Source organism: Vicia villosa, linkage group LG2 (assembly GCF_029867415.1).
Source record: "Vicia villosa cultivar HV-30 ecotype Madison, WI linkage group LG2, Vvil1.0, whole genome shotgun sequence".
NCBI lineage: Eukaryota > Viridiplantae > Streptophyta > Magnoliopsida > Fabales > Fabaceae > Vicia > Vicia villosa.
This window is the reverse complement of record NC_081181.1, coordinates 47,946,059-47,968,355: the sequence shown is the minus strand read 5'-3', so window position 1 is coordinate 47,968,355 and position 22,297 is coordinate 47,946,059. Positions and strand designations below refer to the sequence as shown.

The following is a 22,297-nucleotide window of genomic DNA, read 5'->3' as shown; positions in this document are numbered from 1 at the left end:
TACAAGGCACCAAACAATAAAACTCCCCTGTCAAGAGTCAGCCTCAACCTTGGGCATTGTACAAGGCAGATAATAGAGTCTCCCCAGTGAGTTCTTCATCATTCAGTAGCCACAACCTTGGGCTTTGTACAAGGCAGATTAAACCATATTTCATGAGTCAAAGATTCCTAACACATAGGATCTTTTCCCCATAGAGTCATCCATACTCAGTTTATTTTAGAGTCAGCCACAACCTTGGGCTTTGTACAAGGCAGAAAATAATGTTTTTTTTCCTAGCTAGAGTCAGCCTCAATTCTGGGCTTTATACAGAACACCAAATAAAAATCCATCAAAATAAACACTCTCCAAATAGAGTCAGCCTCAATTCTGGGCTTTGTACAGAACACAAAAATACCCTGTAATTAATCCTCAATGGAGTCATCTCCCAGAGTCAATAATATTAATAAATCAATCAAAAAGCCTCAAGCTTGGGCCTCATACAAGCCAGCTAAAGTCAAATCTTTTATACAGTAGATAGACATAGCTTATCTCTATAGAGAGATATTTTTACTACTCTACCACATTCAAACAAACAAACATTTCCATTTCAATTTCAATTTTAATCAAGTCTCCCATTTAGGATTTTGAAAGGCATGAGCTGGCAGTAAAACCCAGACATGTGGTAACTTTCCCTAATTTGGATGAGCATCTTTCTTTCATTTAAGAGGCATTTGACTGGTATACTTGCACATACACAAGTAAGGTCCCCCTCTTGAATGAAATGAATTCAGTTATTCTGTCACTCTTTAAATGTTTGTGGTAGAATAGTACAAATGCCTCTCTGTAAAGATGACTTCATGTCTCTTTACTGTAGACAGAGATTTAATTCAAGCTTCAACCTTGAGCTTCAAGCAAGGCACCAAAAATAATTAATTTCCCTAGTTAGTTCCCCGAACTACATTAAGCTCTGACTTCCACTAGGGATATGTAGGCATGAGGTTCACAAGGAATCTCAGCGAGCTAATAAAATACCAAAAATAGTCAGTTTGTCTGTCTGTCTTTCTTTTAATCAATTCAATTCCTTCTCCTAACACAAAGGAGAAACTTTCCCAATAATCATTAGCAGCACAATCACAATGACACAGAGAAGGTTCCTGTAGAGTACTGCAGATATGTAGGGTGTTTAAACACTTCCCTATGTATAACCGACCTCCCGGACTCCAGAATCTCTAGTCTAGGTGAAATCCCCACACTTAGCAAACTCCTAGGGTTTAGTTGAGATCTTTTTTCCCCTTTCCTACTCGTAGGACAAATAAGAAAGTTCGTGTGATATCGTAGGAAGAACTGAAACAAAATTCCTCCCACCACGGGCGCATTCTCCTTCCAAATTTCGCGTGAAGGGTCTAGCGTGCCGTCCTCCCAAGTGAAACGGGGAGGTAAACAAAACGACCACCACAGAAGTAAAGTGTTACTCTAAAACGTAGTGTGTTCTTGAGAAATCTTGTGATTAAATCATAATTACTATGCATTTTTTGTCCATTCAAGCTTGAGTAGGAAACCATGATGATTGAGACACCCTTAATAATTGAGTTATAGTAAGCTGGCATGTGAATGCTAAGTAATTCATGTCTGGTTGTAACTGTATTATTCTCATTGATTCCTTTTGTTGTTCCACCATCACCAACAAAGTGTTTTGCACAAGCTGCTACTTTCTTGTATCCAGCAACATATGGAACACCCTTGTGTGAATTTGGAGGGAGATCACCCTGCAATCCTGGAATGATCTCGGTCATAGCTTGAACAATTTTATGATCTTCGCTATAACTTTCATAACATCTGCCCCATCTTGGATCTCTACAAACCTATACAAACATATACTTTATAAGCAAGACCATCTTAAGTTTTCTAAGACCCTGGGTTGGTTAATCATAACTTAAATGTGTCGAAATAGTTAGGGGCACTATTTTACACACCATCAAAGACGACTCTTATAAGATAGAACAATATTTTCAAATAGTGGTAATAACCAGACTATAACTTTACATCGTAGCAGAATTTGAACAAAGGACTATCATTTATAATGTGCGATTGACATATATGTAATTTTGATTATCTTAATTACCGCAATGCTAGGAGCAAAGAGATATGAAACTCCGGTTGCTCTGGCTTCAAGAGCAGTCGCATCACCAATCTTCTTCACTAGTTGAGGATCCCTGCAGATTCAAAGAAACTAAATCATCAAAACAAAGAAACATAACAAAACATAATAGTTCCGGGCGGCCCACAAAAGACCTAAAGGGAAAATGCCCAATAGCGCTGAAGTGCTAATATTGCAAGTCAGCTAATTTTCCATCACATCATAAGCTCAGAATCAGACCACATCAAGCTCAAACTCCTCATTTATTGATAACTTTGGCTCCATTACAAAACAACAATAAATATAAGTACAATGTTTATTTATTTACCTTGTAGTTCCTATACCAACATTGTGAGGAAAAATAGTGGTCTACCGTTTATAATGGAGTTTATTTATTTACTCGCTATTTTATAATTAAATAATTTAGAGAAATGAAAAACAAACTCTACCGTTTGTAAAATCTATATTAAAGGTAAATTTATCTACTATTCAACAAAAAATTTCATCATTACTAATGTGTATATGAAAAAAAAAATTTACTAATTGTCCATAATTGATAGAAATTCAAAACTAACTTACGGTAGTTTATATATATATATATATATATATATATATATATATATATATATATATATATATATATATATATATATATATATATATATATATATATATATATATATATATATATATATATATTCACATGCATGCAGTTGTTTATAATTACACAATAATTTATTAAAAATTGTAATTTCATGTATATTATCTTTTAGACTTAATATAAAAATTATAAGACGGAATTTATATATATGCATCAATGTAGTATTTCAAATTTATTTAAAAATGTAATTTTATGACTTTTTCTAAAAGTCATCTGAACTACAAGAGAAAAAATATGCAGTTTAGTTTGGTTCGGTTGGCTTTTTAAAATAAAATCGAACCAAATCAATGCGATTTGGGTTGGTTCGGTTTCTTACAATATTTATGTTGAGTCATGCATACATATATAGAAACAACGTTATTTTATGTCTAGTCATTCATACATTACCATAAAATATGTTTATAATTGTCAAAATAAGTTTATACTTTGATGCATAAATATGAATTTCGTCTTACAATTTTTATATTAAGTCTTAAAGATAATATACATGAAATTACTATATTGATGCATAAATATGAATTATGTCTTACAATTTTTAAATAAAATCTAAAAGATAATATACATGAAATTGCACTTTTAAATAAATTTAAAATATTATATTGTGTAATTATAAGCAAGTGCATGCATGTGAATATATATATATATATATATATATATATATATATATATATATATATATATATATATATATATATATATATATATATATATATATAGAGAGAGAGAGAGAGAGAGAGAGAGAGAGATGAATCAAATTACACCCGAAGAGATGCACCACAAGATACACTCGCTCATAACTTCATTTTGAATATATATTTTTTAAAATCAACTTTTGGATTGAAACATACTTTTATATAGATTATATCTATAAAATTTGAGATTAATATATAATGATAGGTGGATGCAAATAAAGTCCCTCCCGGGATGTGTTGATGTGCATAAGGTATATCCTTATGCACGGTGCATAAATACTCAAATATTGTTTATATTACTCAAAGTATTATATTTATCACTCAAAATAATATACAAATTACTCAAAATAGTATAAATATTACTCGGAACAATGAATATATTATTCAAAATAGTTTAAATTTGATATTACTCAGAATGGTGTAAATATTACTCAGAATAGTGTACTCATTACTCACAATTAATAATTAATCATAATTAATAGATTTGTACAAATAATGCATATATTATTCATGGATTATGATATTATTACTTGTTTCTAAATAAAATGTTATTCAGAACAATTTAAATATTACTCGTACGAGACTTATGCACCGTGCATAAGGATATACCTTATGCACATCAACCTGATCCGTCCCTCCCCTTGTGTAACTCTTCGGATGTAATTTGATCTCTCCTCATATATTCATGTGAATCAAATAAAGTCCAATAATTTTGTAAATAATGGGATAGGTGGATGCACATTCACCATATCCTCGAGTAACTGATAGGTCGTCTTAACGCCTTATCAATTAATTATTCAAATTAAGACACTAAAATCCACACAACTCATTAATCCATTTTTATCCTCCATACAATAAATCAAATCAATTTCTTCGGCCTACACGATTTAATTCTAATTTAAGATAAACACCTTTCAAAAACTAAAAACAACCAACCAATCATTCGAACTACGATGACTCTGACTTTCTCATTGCACTATGAGAATATGTAGGCACATGGTTGCGAAACCAAGGCGAGTCCCCTATCCTAAAACTAATCAGTTTCCCCGTTTTACCCTTTTTGTAAATACCAAGTAAATAAAAGTAGCAAGAAATAATAAACATGCAAACTTTAGAAAGCACACCTAGTAACCCTTGAAGGTTGAGAAAACACTTAGAAGGGGGGGTTGAATAAGTGGTTCTTTTAACAAACTTGATGAAGGAAAGATCTTTAGAACACAGTTATTTTTATCCTGGTTCACCTTCTCAATAAGGCTACCTCCTGTCCACCCTCAACAAGGTGATTTGCCTCTCTCAACGAAGACTTAATCCACTATAACCAGAACCTGATTACACTTGCACGACCAACTGCCGTGACTCACAATACCATGCATGAGCCAAACTGCTGGTGAGTAACAATCCTGCACAAACCACCTATTTGTGACTAACCACCTGCATAGACTTAGCAAATTCTTTTCCAAGAGAGATATTAGAAGTTCCAAAGATAATATCATCCACATATATTTGACAAATTAAGATATCATTTTTGAATGATTTTTGAAAGAGTGTTGTATCAACTTTCCCTCTTGTGAAACCTTTATCTAGGAGAAATGAACTAAGTCGTTCATACCAAGCTCTGGGAGCTTGTTATAAACCATATAAATATTTCTTTAATTTAAAAACATGTTAAGGATAGATAGAATCTTCAAAACCAGGTGGTTGATGAACATACACTTCTTCTTCGATGTAACCATTTAAAAATGCACTTTTAAAATCCATTTGATATAGAGTTATGTTAAATTGAGCAGCATAAGCAATTAATAGTCTAATTGACTCTAACCTGGCGACTGGAGCAAAGGTTTCATTATAGTCAATACCTTCTTGCTGACTATACCCTTGAGCAACCAGTCGTGTCTTGTTTCTGATGACTTTTCCTTGCTCATTCATTTTGTTTCTGAATACCCACTTTGTTCCAATAATGTTGAATCCTTCAGGTCTTGGAACTAGATCCCATACATCGTTCCTGGTGAATTGATTTAGTTCTTCTGCATAGTAATAATTCAATCTGTATCTTAAAGAGCTTCATCTACTGAGGTTGGCTCAATCATTGACATTAATCTAAATAATGAATTTTCATTATTTCTTAGGAATGCTCCAGTTCTGATAGGATCATCTTTCTTGCCAAGGATAACATCTTTTGAATGATGTGTAGTTAGTCTTGGATATCTTTTATGAGAGTTTTCTTCAGAAGTTCTCATGTTCTCCATGGTTGATGTGATTTTTGATGTATCTTTATTTTCTGAATCATCAGGATTTGAGTGTTATTCTTGTGTATCTGCAAAATTTTTAGTCTTCTTTGGCTTTTGATGGCCAAGCTTATCATCAAATCTGATATTAATTGATTCTTCAACTATTAGGGTTTCTTTATTATATACTTTGTAGCCTTTTGAGCATTCAGAATATCCTAGAAGAAAACACTTTTGAGTCTTAGAATTAAACTTGTTCAGATGTTCTTTAGTGTTAAGAATAAAACAAGTACAACCAAATGGATGAAAATATGAAATGTTAGGTTTCATACTCTTCCATAGTTCATAAGGGGTCTTGTCAAGAATAGGTCTTATGGACACTCTATTTTGAATACAGCATGCAGTGTTTACTGCTTCTGGCCAAAAGTGCTTAGTCGTATTGGCTTCATTGATCATTGTCCTAGCCATTTCTTGTAATGTTCCATTTAATACCCCAAAATAAATAAGCATATAATCAGAGAATAAGCATGCATATAACAAAAGGGCGTCACATCGATGTTTTCAAAAACTAAAAGCCTTTAAAAACCGACAGCATTTACTTACAATATTTGATACACCTGGTCATTTCAAATAACACTTCTCAATTAATCATATTTTATCCAGAATATGCATTCACAGCGGAAACTACTAAATACTCATGTGTTTCATAAAATGATCCATGTCCCATACCATGATCAAGTCTCAATAATCATATCAACATAAATTAAAACATAATTCAGAATATTTGGCTTAAGAGCCTATCAAACAACAAGTAGTAACATAACAGGTTCTCAAATCAAACGTAATACATAACCGAATAGAAACATGAGTTCAAATAACTAGTCTACCCAGTGTTACATGACCAGAGCATCAACTCACTACCTAATCTCCAAATAACTCGGAAGAAACTCCGACTAAGATCACACGCGAGCTACTAACTCCAAAACCTGCATGTCGCCAAACGAGGGCAACATTAAAACAGAAGGGTGAGAATACGAATCATTATGAAGAAAGTATAATAAGAGATAATGGTTAAATCAACAATTATAGGAATCTATCACACCTTGCTAATCATGTAAAATAATACTATTCCATATATTCACATATATTAAGCATTCAACAAGTATAACAATGTGATATTCCAATTTCAATACGATATTTTCCAACTATGCACATAACAATAATTATCACATATTCACACATTAAACCAAGTATGTATTCAAGCATCACCCATTTCAATTATCAAACTCATACACGTATCACAACAACATCAATTTCACATATTCAATTATCACATAACTCTAATGTGACTCAATGCAAGATATGTGACACTATGCATGTGGTACCTCAATGTGAACCCAAAGTTTCACCGCTTTCCGATTCAATATCTAGAATCTAAGCCACGCTTCCGATCCGGACAAGATCAAAGCCACCATGTATATTTCCAATTAAGGATCAACGTATTCTACGTCTATTTCCATTCAAGGATCACCGTCTATTACCATGTGAACCCACAGTTTCACCGCTTCCACAATAAAGCCAACTATGCCATGAATGAATGTACAATTACCAACCAACTATGCAATTAAGATTATCTCATCAATCTTAACTTACGCATATCAAAAAAAATTCAACTCTATGAATTATATATCAAATTGTACACAACATTCACAACACATAGATATCATTCATATATAAAGGCAAATAATCAAATACGATTTAGAAAATCCAATTAACACTAGTAACCATACTATCTCATGTTAATTCACATTTGCCAAACATATATGAATACACACATTTCGCAATCAATTAACTAATCACTAGGATTCATGTCATACGACTACCCATAGAGAACATTCGCAAAACGACATAATTGGCATACCAATATTTTATTCTCAACACAAATATTCAAGCCAAAATACAAATTCGGTCCATTTAACAAAATTCTGCAATTTACGGATAAACTGAATAATCGATCCAAGTCCGAACATAATCCAATCAAATCGGCTTAATGCAATTAATACAACTATTAATCATCAATTAATATCGCCTAATGCCAACAAAAATATTTTTATTGAAAAGAGTGTCACGCTAGCTTTCTAACGCTTCGAACGATACTCAAAATGGATTCACAGTTTGATCGTTATGAATTTGTAAAGTTTTAACGAGAATGTAAACACCGACATCATAAACTGACAACTCTAAACATGTCAGAGTTACGCAAAATAATTAAAAGTATGACTTTAAATAACTCAAAACAACTCTAACAACCTTATTGACAACTCTAACAACTCTATTGACAACTCTATCGGAATTAAACCTAATTAGTTAATCAAATAACTCGATATTTATCTCTAACTCAAAACTCATAAAATCATTATGCTAATAACATTAAATCATTATTATTAATATTATTATAATGAAACAAGTGAAGTTTATTAATAATACCTTATCAGTATATGAAGTTTAATAGCTTATATCTATAGAACACTACAAAACATGAATTCTACAGTATATGAACATTATCATTATAATCATTCTAATGACATATATATTGGTAGAACTAAAAGGATGCTTAGCTTAAAAATAAGTGCCAGACTTGATTATATCAATTGTTTAAAACATATGTGTTTTGTTTCCTTGTTTCTTTTTTGAAAAAAATATGCGCTATACTGTATATACTCCAGACTGAAAGTGATGCCAGACTGGAAGTGATGCCACCAGTGTCCATATATTTATATCTTATAACGATGCAAAAGTAGGTGTATATATATATATATAGCCATATTCATATCAATAGATGTGATAAAAAAAACACTACAGTATCTATATTGCTATAATATTCATATATGTCAATTTGTGATTCTTAATCATCTCCCAATTTCACCAATGTACCAATTACTAACATCAATTTTATGGATTCTCAACAAAACCTAACATTATCAAAACCATAAAAATTAGGGATTTCAACCTAAACATATTTCTACCCATTGACCCAATCATACTAACCCATAATAATAAGGATTCTCCCCCTTAACTCTTCAATGTGCTTCAAACCCTAGCTTTCTTCCTTGTTGTTCTTCACCTAGCTTTTTTTCCTTTCTCCTCTCTTAGTCTCCTTTCTCCTCTTCTTTTGCAAATGAACAAAGTTATGATATCTCTACTCTTCCAACCCTTACTATATTATTCATATTGGGCTTAACCCATATAATTCCACTTCCTAACTAATTAGGCCCAATTGATAAAATAGAGTAGTTCAAATAAATAATTATGCTCCAACAAATAATATTATTACCCTTAATATTATTTTCCAATTAATCCAATTAAATCCGACTTTATCTCAATTAAATAAAAATCCAATAATAATATTATTTCTAATATTATTTCTCTACATATTCCACTTTATTAATTCTTCGATTAACCGAATAAATTTCAACTTCACTTAATAGTCCGAACATGTTTCTCAATAACACCGACGATCCAATTAATTATCAAACTTCGTCCAAATTAAGTAAATAAATCCTTATTTAATTTAATTAGTCAGTTAATTAAATTCGGGCTGTTACACATAAGGGGTCTTATAAAGAATAGGTCTTATGGACACTCTATTTTGAATACAGCATGCAGTGTTTACTGCTTCTGGCCAGAAGTGCTTAGTCGTATTGGCTTCATTGATCATTGTCCTAGCCATTTCTTGTAATGTTCCATTTTTACGTTCTACAACCCCATTCTGCTGAGGTGTTCTAGGACAGAAGTTGTGAGAGATTCCATTTTCTTTGAAGAACTTCTCAAAGAGATGATTCTCAAATTCTCCTCCATGATCACTTCTGACCTTAATGATTTTAGATTTTTTTTTCATTTTATTTTTGTTTACAGAAGTCAAAGAATACAGTATGTGTTTCATTTTTATGTTTTAAGAATTTTACCCATGTCCATCTGCTGTAGTCATCTACAATGACCAAACCATATTTCTTACCTCTTATTGATGCTGTTTTCACTGGACCAAATAAATCAATATGTAGAAGTTCTAAAGGTCTTGAGGAAGTAATAACATTTTTAGATTTGAAAGAGGATTTTGAGAACTTTCCCTTCTGACATGCTTCACAAAGAGCATCTGAGTTGAACTTTAAATTGGGTAGTCCTCTTACTATGTTGAGTTGAGATAATCTCCTCAAGCTAACATGTCCCAATCTTCTGTGCCAAGCCCATTGCTCATCATTTACAGACAGAAGACAAGTCACTTTCTGCGATTTCAGATCAGAAAGATCAATCTTATAAATGTTATTCTTTCTCTTACCAGTAAAAAAAATTGATTTGTCTTTTTGACTTACAGCCTTGCAAGACTTTTGATTAAAGACTATATCATAACCATTATCACTTAGTTGACTAATAGGCAGCAAATTATGAGCTAATCCTTCAACAAGTAAAACATTAGTTATAGAGGGAGAGTTACCATTACCAATAGTTCCTGATCCAATGATCTTTCCCTTTTGGTTCCCTCCAAATCTGACGTCTCCGCCGAATTTAAGTTCCAAGCTTTGGAACATAGACCTTCTTCCCGTCATGTGACGGGAGCATCTAGAGTCCAGGTACCATGACTGATGTTTTGACTTCACTGCTAAGGGCATCTCATTTGTTTCAGCTTTTGAGTCTGAGTCATTTTCTGTGGTAGCCATGTATGCTGTGTTGGCATGTTCATTTGCTGAAGTTTCTGAACTTCCTTTGCTTGCTCCTCCAGAGTTGATTTACTCTTCTAGATATAAGAGACAACTCATCCTCTTCCTTTGATCCAGATTCATTTAAGTATTCTTCCTTAGCCTGCATAGCATTAGTTTTAAGTTTTTTAACAGATTTAAGTGCTATATTTTTACCTTTCTTTTGAGGCTCATTTGCATCGAGCTCAATTTCATGACTCCTTAATGCACTGATGAGTTCTTTCAGGGATACTTCGTCAATATTCTTTCCGACTTTGAATGCTGTAACCATTGGCTCCCATCTTCTTGGTAGACTTCTGATTATTTTATTTACATGATCAGCTTTGGTGTATCCTTTGTTTAGAACTCTTAGACCAGCAGTCAAGGTCTGAAATCTAGAGAACATGACTTCAATGGTCTCATCTTCTTCCATCTTGAAGGCTTCATACTTTTGGATTAAGGCCAGGGCTTTCGTTTCTTTGACTTGAGCATTGCCTTCATGAGTCATCTTGAGTGACTCAAATATATCATGTGTTGTATCTCTGTTGGTGATTTTCTCATATTCTGCCTGAGAGATAGCACTTAGCAAGATAGTTCTGGCTTTGTGATGAATTTTGAATTCCTTCTTTTTTTTTATCATCCATGTTCTTCCTTGCTATCTTTTCACCTGCATCTTCTGGATGATTGTAACAATCTACCCCAATATCCCATAGATCAGGATCTTGTCCTAGAAAGAGACTTTATATCCTATCTATCCAATATTCAAAATTCTCTCCATCGAACACATGAGGTTTTGTGTAGCCATTGTTGTTTGAATCATTCACCATGGTGTTTTCCTTCTGGATCTTTTTCTGACACGGTTAAGTGTTTGCACCCAGAACCAGACGCTCTGATGCCAATTGAAGGTTGAGAAAAAACTTAGAAGGGGGGGTTTAATAAGCGGTTCTTTTAACAAACTTGATGAAGGAAAGATCGTCAGAACACAGTTATTTTTATCCTGGTTCACCTTCTCAATAAGGCTACCTCCTGTCCATCCTCAACAAGGTGATTTGCCTCTCTCAACGGGGACTTAATGCACTATAACCAGAACCTAATTACACTTGCACGACCAACTGCCGTGACTCATAATACAATGCACGAGCCAAACTGCTGGTGACTAACAATTCCGCACAAACCACCTGTTTGTGACTAACCAACTTCTAAGACTCAACTAGTCCTAGACTTCTTGAGACTTTGACCCAATTGGTCTCTCAAGGACTCAGTTACCACGTAACTTCTGATGACAGTGTATTGTTTTGCTTCTAGAAAGCTGTAATCACAAATGTGATATTTCACTAAGATTAAGTACAGAATAATGAACTCAGAATATGGATAAGAAATTTTTTGCTTCAGAGAGTTTTTCTTCACACTTGATGATTTATCAGAGTTGCAACGTTCTTGTGTGTTCTTTCTTGTTTTCTTATTTTTTGCTCGTTGTGTGTTGTTTTCCTTTAAACGATCATGAGTATATATAGCTTCAGAATTTTTGACTGTTACCTTCAAAGCTTGTATTCATCATTAAATGGTTTGCGTGTTGTCTTTGCTTTTGTATCGCCAAGGATTTGCATGTGGATAGTTTCTTTAATCAACCTTGGGAATTACGCTTTTGGAGTGTTACAGCCATTTTTCTACTGATTATGTCTTCAACGGTTTAATTTGAATCAATCCTTATGATCTTCTATTCAGCCTTGTTCTTCAACTTCTGTTGTGGATGTGTCTACGGTGTTCTAGTGTAATATCAGAAGTTGCTTTCAGCGGTATTAATTTGAATCATTCCTTATGATCTTCTATTCAGCCTTGTTCTTCAACTTCTGTTGTAGATATGCAGCGTGCGGTATCAGAAGTTGCTTTATGACTTGCGTTGTGTTTCTCTAGCTTCTCATAGGTGCCAAGTTCTGATTGCTGGTACTAGTACATCTTCTGAAATTAGAACCATATGATTAGAGTACCATGTTTGCTTTATACAAAATTTGTTTGCTTGCTATCATCAAAACACTAAGATATGATTAGAACCAAACTATGTTCTAACAACCCTAAGATTAGAGAAGGTTCTCTTGAGTACAAGGGAACTGAGGGGTGACTAATACCTTCCCCTCACTTAATCAACTCCCGAACCCTTAACTTGGTCACGATGACTACCTCATTCATACCTTTTAGAGTTTTCCTATTATCTTCTCGTCCTTAGGATAAATAAATAATGGTGGCGACTTCATTGAATATTTTGTCGGATGCAAAACATCTCATATTTTAAAACGAGTTAGAAAGATAGACAAGCCTTTTCATGTTGTTACACCTACTGGAGATTCAAATTTGGTTGAAAAAATGGGAGATGTGAAATTATCCATGAAAATCATATTGCATAATGTTTTATTGGTTCCAAGTTGTAATTGAAATTTAATATCTATTCGCAAGCTCACTCATGATTGAAATTGCATCATAACTTATGATCAAGACTCTTGTATAATATAGGACCAAGTCTCGAAGAAGAAGATTGGATTCAATGATTTACATGAAGGGGATTATAAGCTCACAAGGCCACATCAACTTGTTGCTACAATACATATCAAAATCCCTTAATTATAGTTTAAATTCAACTAAATAAGAATGTTGTGATATTTGTAATAGGTCAAGAAAAAACCTAATTATGAACACTTGAGAGTCATTGGTTGCTTGTGTTACATGAAAAATCCATCCATGAAACTTTAAATAATTGGAGAAAGAGCAGAAAAATGCATTTTGTTGGTTATCCTCGAGGACAGAAAGGGTGAAGAGTATATAATTAAGACACACACACTTTTACCACATCAAGGGATGTTGTGTTATATAATATATATTTCCATATGCCTTGAGACAATATGATACAACCAATAGTATTGAAAATCATACAAATCAACATACATATCAAAATCAAGTAGAAGAAGAATCAATACCTTTATTTGATCAAGGAGAAACTGAAGATCCTTCAATAGAGGAAAAAATAATCCATACTCTAGTATTGGCCAAAAGGGTTTGACATCCCTACGAGTTTTTTTTTATAAAAACCCCGCTTAGAGTCGATCTTTACAGGGTTTTATCTTAGGAGGGCTAGCCTCTTTCTAAGATAAAAACTTTGGACTTGATCAATGACACAAAGGACCTTACCCTAAATAAATCATCATGGTGAGACTTTGTATGACCTACAAGATAAAAGACTTGGTCTATGCAGAGGATCTGCCTAAGGGAGGCCCTTGAGATTATTCACCTTGATTTAGGCTAGCCCTAATGTTAAGGTGGAGTCTCATTTGCGGTCAATGACCTTACATGTTATCCATGATACCTTAATAACAACCATTGTGAGAGTTAGGTATAATAAACTTAAAACTTTTATAGGAACCCTACTGTAGGTTGTTCTATTAACATATTATCCTTCATAGGGAACCTTCCTGTAAAGGACGTTTTGTCACAATCCTTAAACCCATAAGGTTTTATTTTTTCTATCTACCCTTAAACCCATATAGAATATTCTCATTTCCGTCACCATCCTTAAACTTGCATAGGGTGTTCTCATTTCCAACTCTATCCCAAAACCCATTAGGGTCTTTCCTAGGCATGCCTTTATCATAAGCATGCATTGCATTGCATTACATCTCCATGAAAGATTTTTAACATACCCTAAAAAAACAAAAATCATTTTGCATACCCATACATTTTCATCTGCATACATACATTTGCATATCATAAAAATAAATTCATATCCCTTTCCACCTTCCCCCTTATACAACCTTCTTCCAGCCAACTATTTCCTGACACTCAAGAACAAATGTCTCAAAAAGTTAGGAAGGAACTCAAGAAAATCATAAATTGTTGAAGGAGGAGGTCAGCCATTGAAGATTCAAATGCAATTGGTCCTACAAATCCTATTGAGGAGAGAAGGAACCCTTTCTCCATACAAGCCATATGCCTACATAGCGCCTCAGATGCCACTATCATGGGTGATTTCCCCACATCAAGAGTCACTGCCCTGTCAGCATAATAAGTATGTCCAGCAGAAGAGAAGACAAAGGTCACACCTTTACTTTGACATTGCAAAAACATCAAGAAGCAAATCCTAAAGTTAGTGGACAAACAAGGAAGCTCACCACTAGGATTATTAGGCTTTATCATTTCCATTTGTAATTTTTCTGTTGCTAAGATGTATTTGTCATAAATTTGTACTTATTAATCAGTAATTCTATTAAAGAAATTAGGCATGTTTTTGAAATCAATCCATTCGTATTCACTATTTTTTGTGCCATCCCTTTTCCATATACTAAAAGAATATCAATGCCTTTTTTCATTTCACTTCCTATTTCTTAACGAACTTAGGAGGAGAATGATGTAAATAAAATAACTGAATTTTAACGACGTATGGTTTTTAATTGTAAGACCTAGATGACGATATAAGACATTGTTTCACTCCCCAAACAATGGAGAAATAAGGAGTTAATCCCTAGTAAACTCACTCGAGCCAGAAGTTGGAATTTTTTCTATTTTCTAAAAAACCTTTAATCTTAACCAGGGATAGGGTAGTCTTTCAATTGACTCAATGATGCATTCTATTCTCAAGAGAATCAGTCTATTTAAGCAAGCGGTTAAAGCACACCTTCTTCCTCATACACATCATCTAAGATCAAGGAAGCTGTTACGACCGACTTTTAAATTTTAAGTTTTCTAACTTAAACTACAAAGTCGACACCTATGTTTTTATTTTATCCTAAAGATAAGGGTAAACATGGGAGAAAAACCTAATACAGAAGAGATTGGGTAAGTTGAGAAATTAGGGTTAAGGGAAGGTGTTAGGCACCCTTAACCCTTCCTTAAGGTTTTCTAAATGTCCCCTAAACAAGGTTTACAATTAAAGTATTACGGTAAGGTTTATTGTTTACGATAAAGAAATATGATACAATTATAGAAAAATAGGGTAAAGGATAAAACCTTAAACCTATTGAGGTTTGGGGAAAGGGGACTTGTTTCGGTTGCCCGAATGCCTACGTATCTCCTTAATGGAGGATCAGAGTCGACGTAGTTCGTAGTTATTTGTTGGTGTTTTTTATGGGATTGTACACCATTATTTTGTATGTTGGATGTGTTTTAGTGAATTAACGTAGTTCACAGTTTATCGTAATTTGTAGTTATAAGAAAAGACAATTTTGTGTACAATTCCTATTTTTTAGTATTTTTTTATAATGATTAAAAGAAAGACAAGTATATATCAAAGAAAAATATTGGTTTAGAATAGTTACATATTTTTTTAAAATAGGTTTATTAATTTAATTAATTTTTTTGTTTTAAAAAAAAAGAAGGTAAAGTATAAGGGGAAATAAATTAGGTGGATACGTAAATTTTGTATATTAAAACACCTCAATGAGTATTTTAATTTGTATAAAATTATAAATAAAAATCTATATATTTTTTTGCAAAGATTATTTTATTTCAAACATTATTCATCTAATTGTACTAACAAAATAGATTAATATCATGCAACAAAATTAAACTTAGGTAAATAACTTATATATTATTAAATTAATTATTTAAGTTTAATATTAAGATATTTAATTAGTTATTAAAAATAATAATAAGTTTTTTTTATTCTAGAAAACAATTTCATTATATATATATATATATATATATATATATATATATATATATATATATATATATATATATATATATATATATATATATATATAACAAATTAAATAAAGGATTTGGGTCAGGGGTGTATTTTAAGTTAAACAGAAATTTAGGGGTATGTGAATAGTAACAGACTTGGTCCAAACAGACTCAAGGTCTGTTTGGATTGCGTGTGGCCAGGTCTACCAACTTAAAGAATCTGGAGCGTAGATTTAAAGTATGGTGAACAGAGGACTATGATTCAAGGTTGACCGGAGTGCATGGTAAAATACCACGCGCGATATCAAAAATCAAACACCAACCACGTTGCCATCAAGAGGCCACATGACAGTGATCCAACGATTGAGAGGGGGAGTTATTTCCTAATCTCTTTAATTTCCACTTAATTTTCTTCTTTCTTTTCTCTCTCTACCCTTCATTCTCTCTCTAATCCTCTCTCTTACCTAACCAACAACACCCAAACGAAGCCTAGGAAAGCAATTGTAAAACACCCCTGAACGTACCGTAGACCACCCTCCAATCACACGTTTCTGGTTGAACTTCAACAGGAACCTTCAAACCTTCATACTTTTTTTCCAGAATGGATGAAGATCTTCAAGTGATCTTCATCCCGAACCCAGATTTCGCTTAAACCCTCAACCTGAGCCAAGAACCCTAACCATACCTTCATCCTAACCCTCATGAACCCTAACCCTAACCTTTATAAATTTCCAGAAATGCAAACGAAGCAAACCAACATGCATGAAAAAAGAAAAAAAACTAAGCTAAGTTCGATTTGTGTTACCTCTTTGCGCTTTAACTCTTCTCCGATTCTCGATTTGCTTTCTGATCTCTCCTTTCTTTCTCTTATTCGCAGGTAATCGACGCAAGGGATTAGCTCAAGGGGGTTAGGGTTCTAATGATGAACTCTAACTCTCTTTCTAACAAGGAGCTTTTAAGTGAAGGTGGTTCGTTCGCGACTAGGGTTTTTAGATTTTTTTCTTCTCCTCCTTTCTGTAAATTTAGGTCTTAGTCTTATAGTCCTTAGGGATTTTACGGATTAGGAAATAGTGTTAAGTGTTTTGATTAGAAATTTAATTTTGTCGTAAATGTATTGAACTGATTCAGATTTTCTTGTTACAAACTGGTATTAACAAGAATGGGCTTAACAGATTTTGTTGTAAATGAATACTAATCACACCCCCTCTTCCTTTTATGGTTTACAAGAATAGGCTGAACAATCAAAATGTTAAGCCCAATAACACCCCTATATATATATATATATATATATATATATATATATATATATATATATATATATAGAGAGAGAGAGAGAGAGAGAGAGAGAGAGGAGGGTTATATTTACTCCAAGAGTAAGTGTTGAACACTTACTCCAAATCTTAACAATTGATTTTCATTGATCTAACGGTTTTAATTGATCATTTAATCTAATTATTTTTGGAAATATTTTTTTTATATAAAACTTTAATTAAAACCGGTGGATTAATGATAATCATTGGTTATGATTTGGAGTAAGTGTTGAACACTTACTCTTGGAGTCAATATAACCCTCCTCATATATATATATATATATATATATATATATATATATATATATATATATATATATATATATATATATATATTGTACACCCCTTATAAGTTAGATTACAAAAATAGAAGGAAAATAATAATATGCTAAATATTAAAACAATAGGGTAAATTTTGGGGTATGACAGCTGCCCCTATTTAATTATTCTTAGATCGAATGGCGTGAGAATACGCAGGTCTCACGCTTTTCTGATTGGAGAGTTATTAAATAATGGAAGTCATCTAAATTTATCCGGTGAATGAGCGCAGATAACTAAACTTTCTAAAACCTGGAGATTGACATAGCAAGGGTTCGTAGATTCTCGTACGCACATTGGGGATAACTTGCTAACCTAGAGATTAACATAGAAAGCTTTCGAAGATCCTAACATACAACTCCTTACCCTAATATAGTAAGAGGTGTGGGCTCCAAATTCTATCTGGGATCCGTCTAGTAGAGTCGTAGATATATAAAGAATTAACTTCCTAACGCCTAGAGACTGACAGAGTAAGCATTGACAGATTCTTATATTAAGGATTAACTCGCTACAACCTAGAGATTGACATAGCAAGTATTCGTAGATCCTGATTTACACCTCCTTATCCTAAGAAATGTGGGTTCCAATTCTATCTAGGATCCGTCCAGTAGAGTCATAGATATATAAAGAATTAGCTTACTAAAGCCTAGAGACTGACAGAGTAAGCGTTTGCAGATTCTTATATAAGGATTAACTCGCTACAACCAAGAGATTGGCATAGCAAGCTTTTGAAGATCCTAAATTTATACATTCTTAACACAACCTTCGAGGTAAGAAGTTTAGGTCCTAATTTATCTTTGGACTAATCCAGAGAGTAGGAGGGACATGAAGAATTAACCTGCTAAATCCTAGAGACTGACAGAGCAAGCATTCGTAGATTCTCATACCATGTAATTAATATCTCATTGACACTATCTAAGGCTGAAACAATGGATTATATAAATGTCGCAGATTTATCACAATCTATCGGATAAATTATTTAGGTTTTGAATCTATCGCTACCATCGGGGATAGATATATGAACAAGTAACTTGTTGCTGTACATACTACATGTACAAAGTTATATCGCGGGTTCGTAGGTAAATCATATTGTGCGTGTGTGCCAGAATATGTGTAATGCTTATGTATGTATGTTTGTGTGTATGAATAATGTTTATGCGCAGAATGTTTATGAGAAAAATGTATGTTGTACGTATGTAATGATTACGTTTATGTTGTTTGCTAATGTTTATGTGTATATGCTAAATGAAATTCCAGAATCTTATCTCCCTGTAACCCATTGAGTTTTGTTTTAAACCATTGCGTAGTATCCAGTACCTTTGGGATAACCTGATATGTTGATGTATTTTAGTAAAGATGTCTCCGATATGTGTATTGGGCTTTCCTCTGGAGATTTTTCAAAGTTTTGTTTTAAAACTTTTGTGTTTAATAGTTCCCCAAAATAAATTCAGTACAAAATTTATGAAAGAATAAACGTTTATCGTTTGCAAATGGCATCGGAAGGCCGGTATTTACGAAGTCGGTATGATAAAGTGAAACTTTATTAATAATGAATGCCTTAAATAGGCGACAGTACAAAATGTAATTTCTTATAAAGAAGTAACTGCATGAAATCTGAAATAAACAACGAAAAGGACAAATATAAGTGATACTGATACTGCTATTGCTCTTTTCCTTGAGGGTTCTGGTAACCTTTGCCTATGGAAGTAGATGATTGCACCAATCCCTATCCTTTGTAGTATGTCCTTGGTTCATAGCTTATACCTCTGCTATTTAATCAAGCACAGTATTTCTTAACCGCATCAACATTAATAGGATGCGGTAGCTCATCCCTATCCATAGTTGTGAGGACAAGTGCTCCACCTGAGAAGGCTGTTTTTATGACATATGGACCCTCATAATTAGGGGTCCATTTCCCACGAGAATTAAGTCGAGGCAACACAATCTTGAGTACTATATCTCCTTCTTGAAAAGTTCAAGGGCAGATCTTTTTATCCAACGCTTTCTTCAACTGGGAGAACTGCTTCCATGCCATAGACAAGGGAAAATGGCGTTGCTCCTGCGGAAGTGCGTACTAAAGTTCTGTAACCATGCAGGGTAAAGGGAAGCATCTCTTGCTAATCCTTATATGTCTTTACCATCTTCAACACTATCTTTTTAATGTTTTTGTTCGCAGCTTCATCAGCCCCGTTCATCTTAGGTCTATATGGCGAGGAATTATGATGTTCAATTCCGAAATCCTCACATAGCTCCTTCATCATATTGTTATTTAGATTAGATCCATTGTCAGTGATGATCGTGTTAGGTACCCCATATCGGCAGATGATATTGTGCTTAATGAACCGAGTGACCACTTGTCTTGTCACATTTGTGTAGGAAGCGACTTCAACCCATTTGGTGAAGTAGTCTATGGCAATCAATATGAACGGTTTCCATTAGAAGCTTTCGGTTCAATCATTCCTATCATATCAATACCCCACATTGCAAATGGCCAAGGCGAACTTAAAACGTTCAACGGATTTGGTGGCATATGTATTTTGTCGGTGTAGATTTGGAATTTATGACATGTCTTTGCATATTGGAAACAATTAGCTTCCATCGTTAACCAGTAATAACCTGCTTGTAATATCTTCCTTACCATGGAATGGCCATTTGCATGAGTTTCGAAGGTTCCATCATGGACTTCCCTGATAGTCTCCTTTGCCTCATTTTTATCCACACACCTTAATAGCACTGAGTCGTAGTTTCGCTTGTATAATATGTCTCCGCTTAGGAAGAACTTAGCTGCTAACTTCCTCAACGTCTTTTTGTCAACCGTGGATGCATTTTCTGGATATTATTGCCTTTCCAAGTACCTTTTGATATTATGAAACCACAGTTTTTGGTCAAGCCGTTCTTCGACAACAAGACAATAGGCAGGCTCTTCAAAGTGCCTAACTGTTATTCGTGGTTCATGATTCGGCCAGGTTACTTTAAACATAGATGAAAGTGTTGCTAATGCGTTGGCCATTTGATTCTCTTATCTAGGGATGTGATTAAACGTAATTGTCTTGAATTCAGGGACTAACTCCAGTATACGATCCTGGTATGGGATTAATTTAGAATCTCGAGTATCCAATTCTTTGTTGACCTGGTGGATTACTAATGCCGAATCCCCATAAACCTCAAGAAGTTTGATCCTTAGATCTATTGCAGCTTCTAAACCCAATATGCACGCCTCGTATTCAGCAATGTTGTTAGTATAACCGAAGCATAATCTCACAGTGAAATGTATGTGATGATTATCAGGAGATGTCAAGAATGCCCCTATACCATGTCCTAATGCATTTGAGGCACCGTCAAACATAAGTGTCCATATTGCCCCTGGTTCAGGTCCTTCGTCAGGACCTGGTATTTCATAATCTCTTATTACCATGAAATCTTCATCAGGAAAGTCGAACTTCATTGATTGGTATTCTTCAATAGGTTGGTGAGCAAGATGTCCTGCTAGCACACTTCCTTTATTTGCCTTTTGTGTAACATACAGGATGTCATATTCAGATTATAGCATTTGCCATCTTGCACTTCTACCTGTGAGAGTTTTTTTTTCGAATACATATTTCAAAGGATCCATCCTCGATATTAACCATGTAGTATGAGTCAACATATATTGTCGTATACGTTTTGTGGCCCATGCTAGGGCACAACATGTCTTCTCTAATGGTGAATATCGAGATTCGCAATCAGTGAATTTCTTGCTAAGATAATAAATTGCATGCTCTTTTCTTCCGGTCTCATCTTCTTGCCCCAGAACACATCCCATGGACCTTTCCAAGACTGAGAGATACATGATTAATGGTCTACCGGGAACAGGAGGTACAAGAATGGGTGGCTCTTGTAAGTAATTCTTTATAGTTGAAAATTCTAGTAACACACGCTCGATGTCTTACTGGATGTTATGACATTCAAAATCACACAGCACATAAAAATATAACAGAACAACATAAAAACAATAAAGAACACGCAGAATTGTTTACCCAGTTCGGTCCAAACAACCTACTCTGGGGACTACCAAGCCAGGGAGGGAATCCAATATATGCAGAATTAATTCGGAGTTAAACTCCCCCGTTTACAACTCCTCACTTAAAACCTACCCAATGCAATTCCAACCTATTCCTAGACCTGAGTATCTCCACTCACTCCCCCTCAATCACAACAGTGATTACACATAAACATAAACAATTACAGAGAGAAGACACTCTTCAAAAACACACCTTGATCTGCTTAAAAGCTTCAATCAAGAGACACACACTCGTGCTTAAAAGCTTAGAGTGACAATAAACACACACAACTTATTCCAATGCAATCATCAAGGACAATTGCTTGGATCACACGAGACAGCTACAAAACTACGGTTCTTCATAATACACAAAATCTTCTGTCTGCATTCCAAAATAGGATTGCAGTCTTTTTATATGCAGTCTTGGGCCTTGGGCTTTTTTAGAAACAAATTAGGGTTAACCAAGTTAACCTAATTTACACGCCATCTGGTTGTTCCAAAATGTGCTGTCAGCAGGATCTTCTAGACGAAAT

At 33.9% G+C, this 22,297-nt stretch overlaps 1 protein-coding gene across 1 annotated transcript in view; it reads right to left on the bottom strand.

Annotated features, from left to right (window-relative positions):
- Positions 1-20,735, bottom strand: part of LOC131649022 (uncharacterized) — a 47,414-nt gene extending 26,679 nt beyond the window's left edge. The window contains exons 1-3 of the mRNA XM_058918769.1: positions 20,581-20,735; positions 2,102-2,192; positions 1,539-1,841 (exon numbers count right to left, since the gene is read on the bottom strand). Coding sequence (XP_058774752.1) covers positions 1,539-1,841; positions 2,102-2,192; positions 20,581-20,735 — 549 coding nt within the window. The remainder of the gene's footprint in view (positions 1-1,538; positions 1,842-2,101; positions 2,193-20,580) is intronic.
- Positions 20,736-22,297: the final 1,562 nt, after the last annotated feature.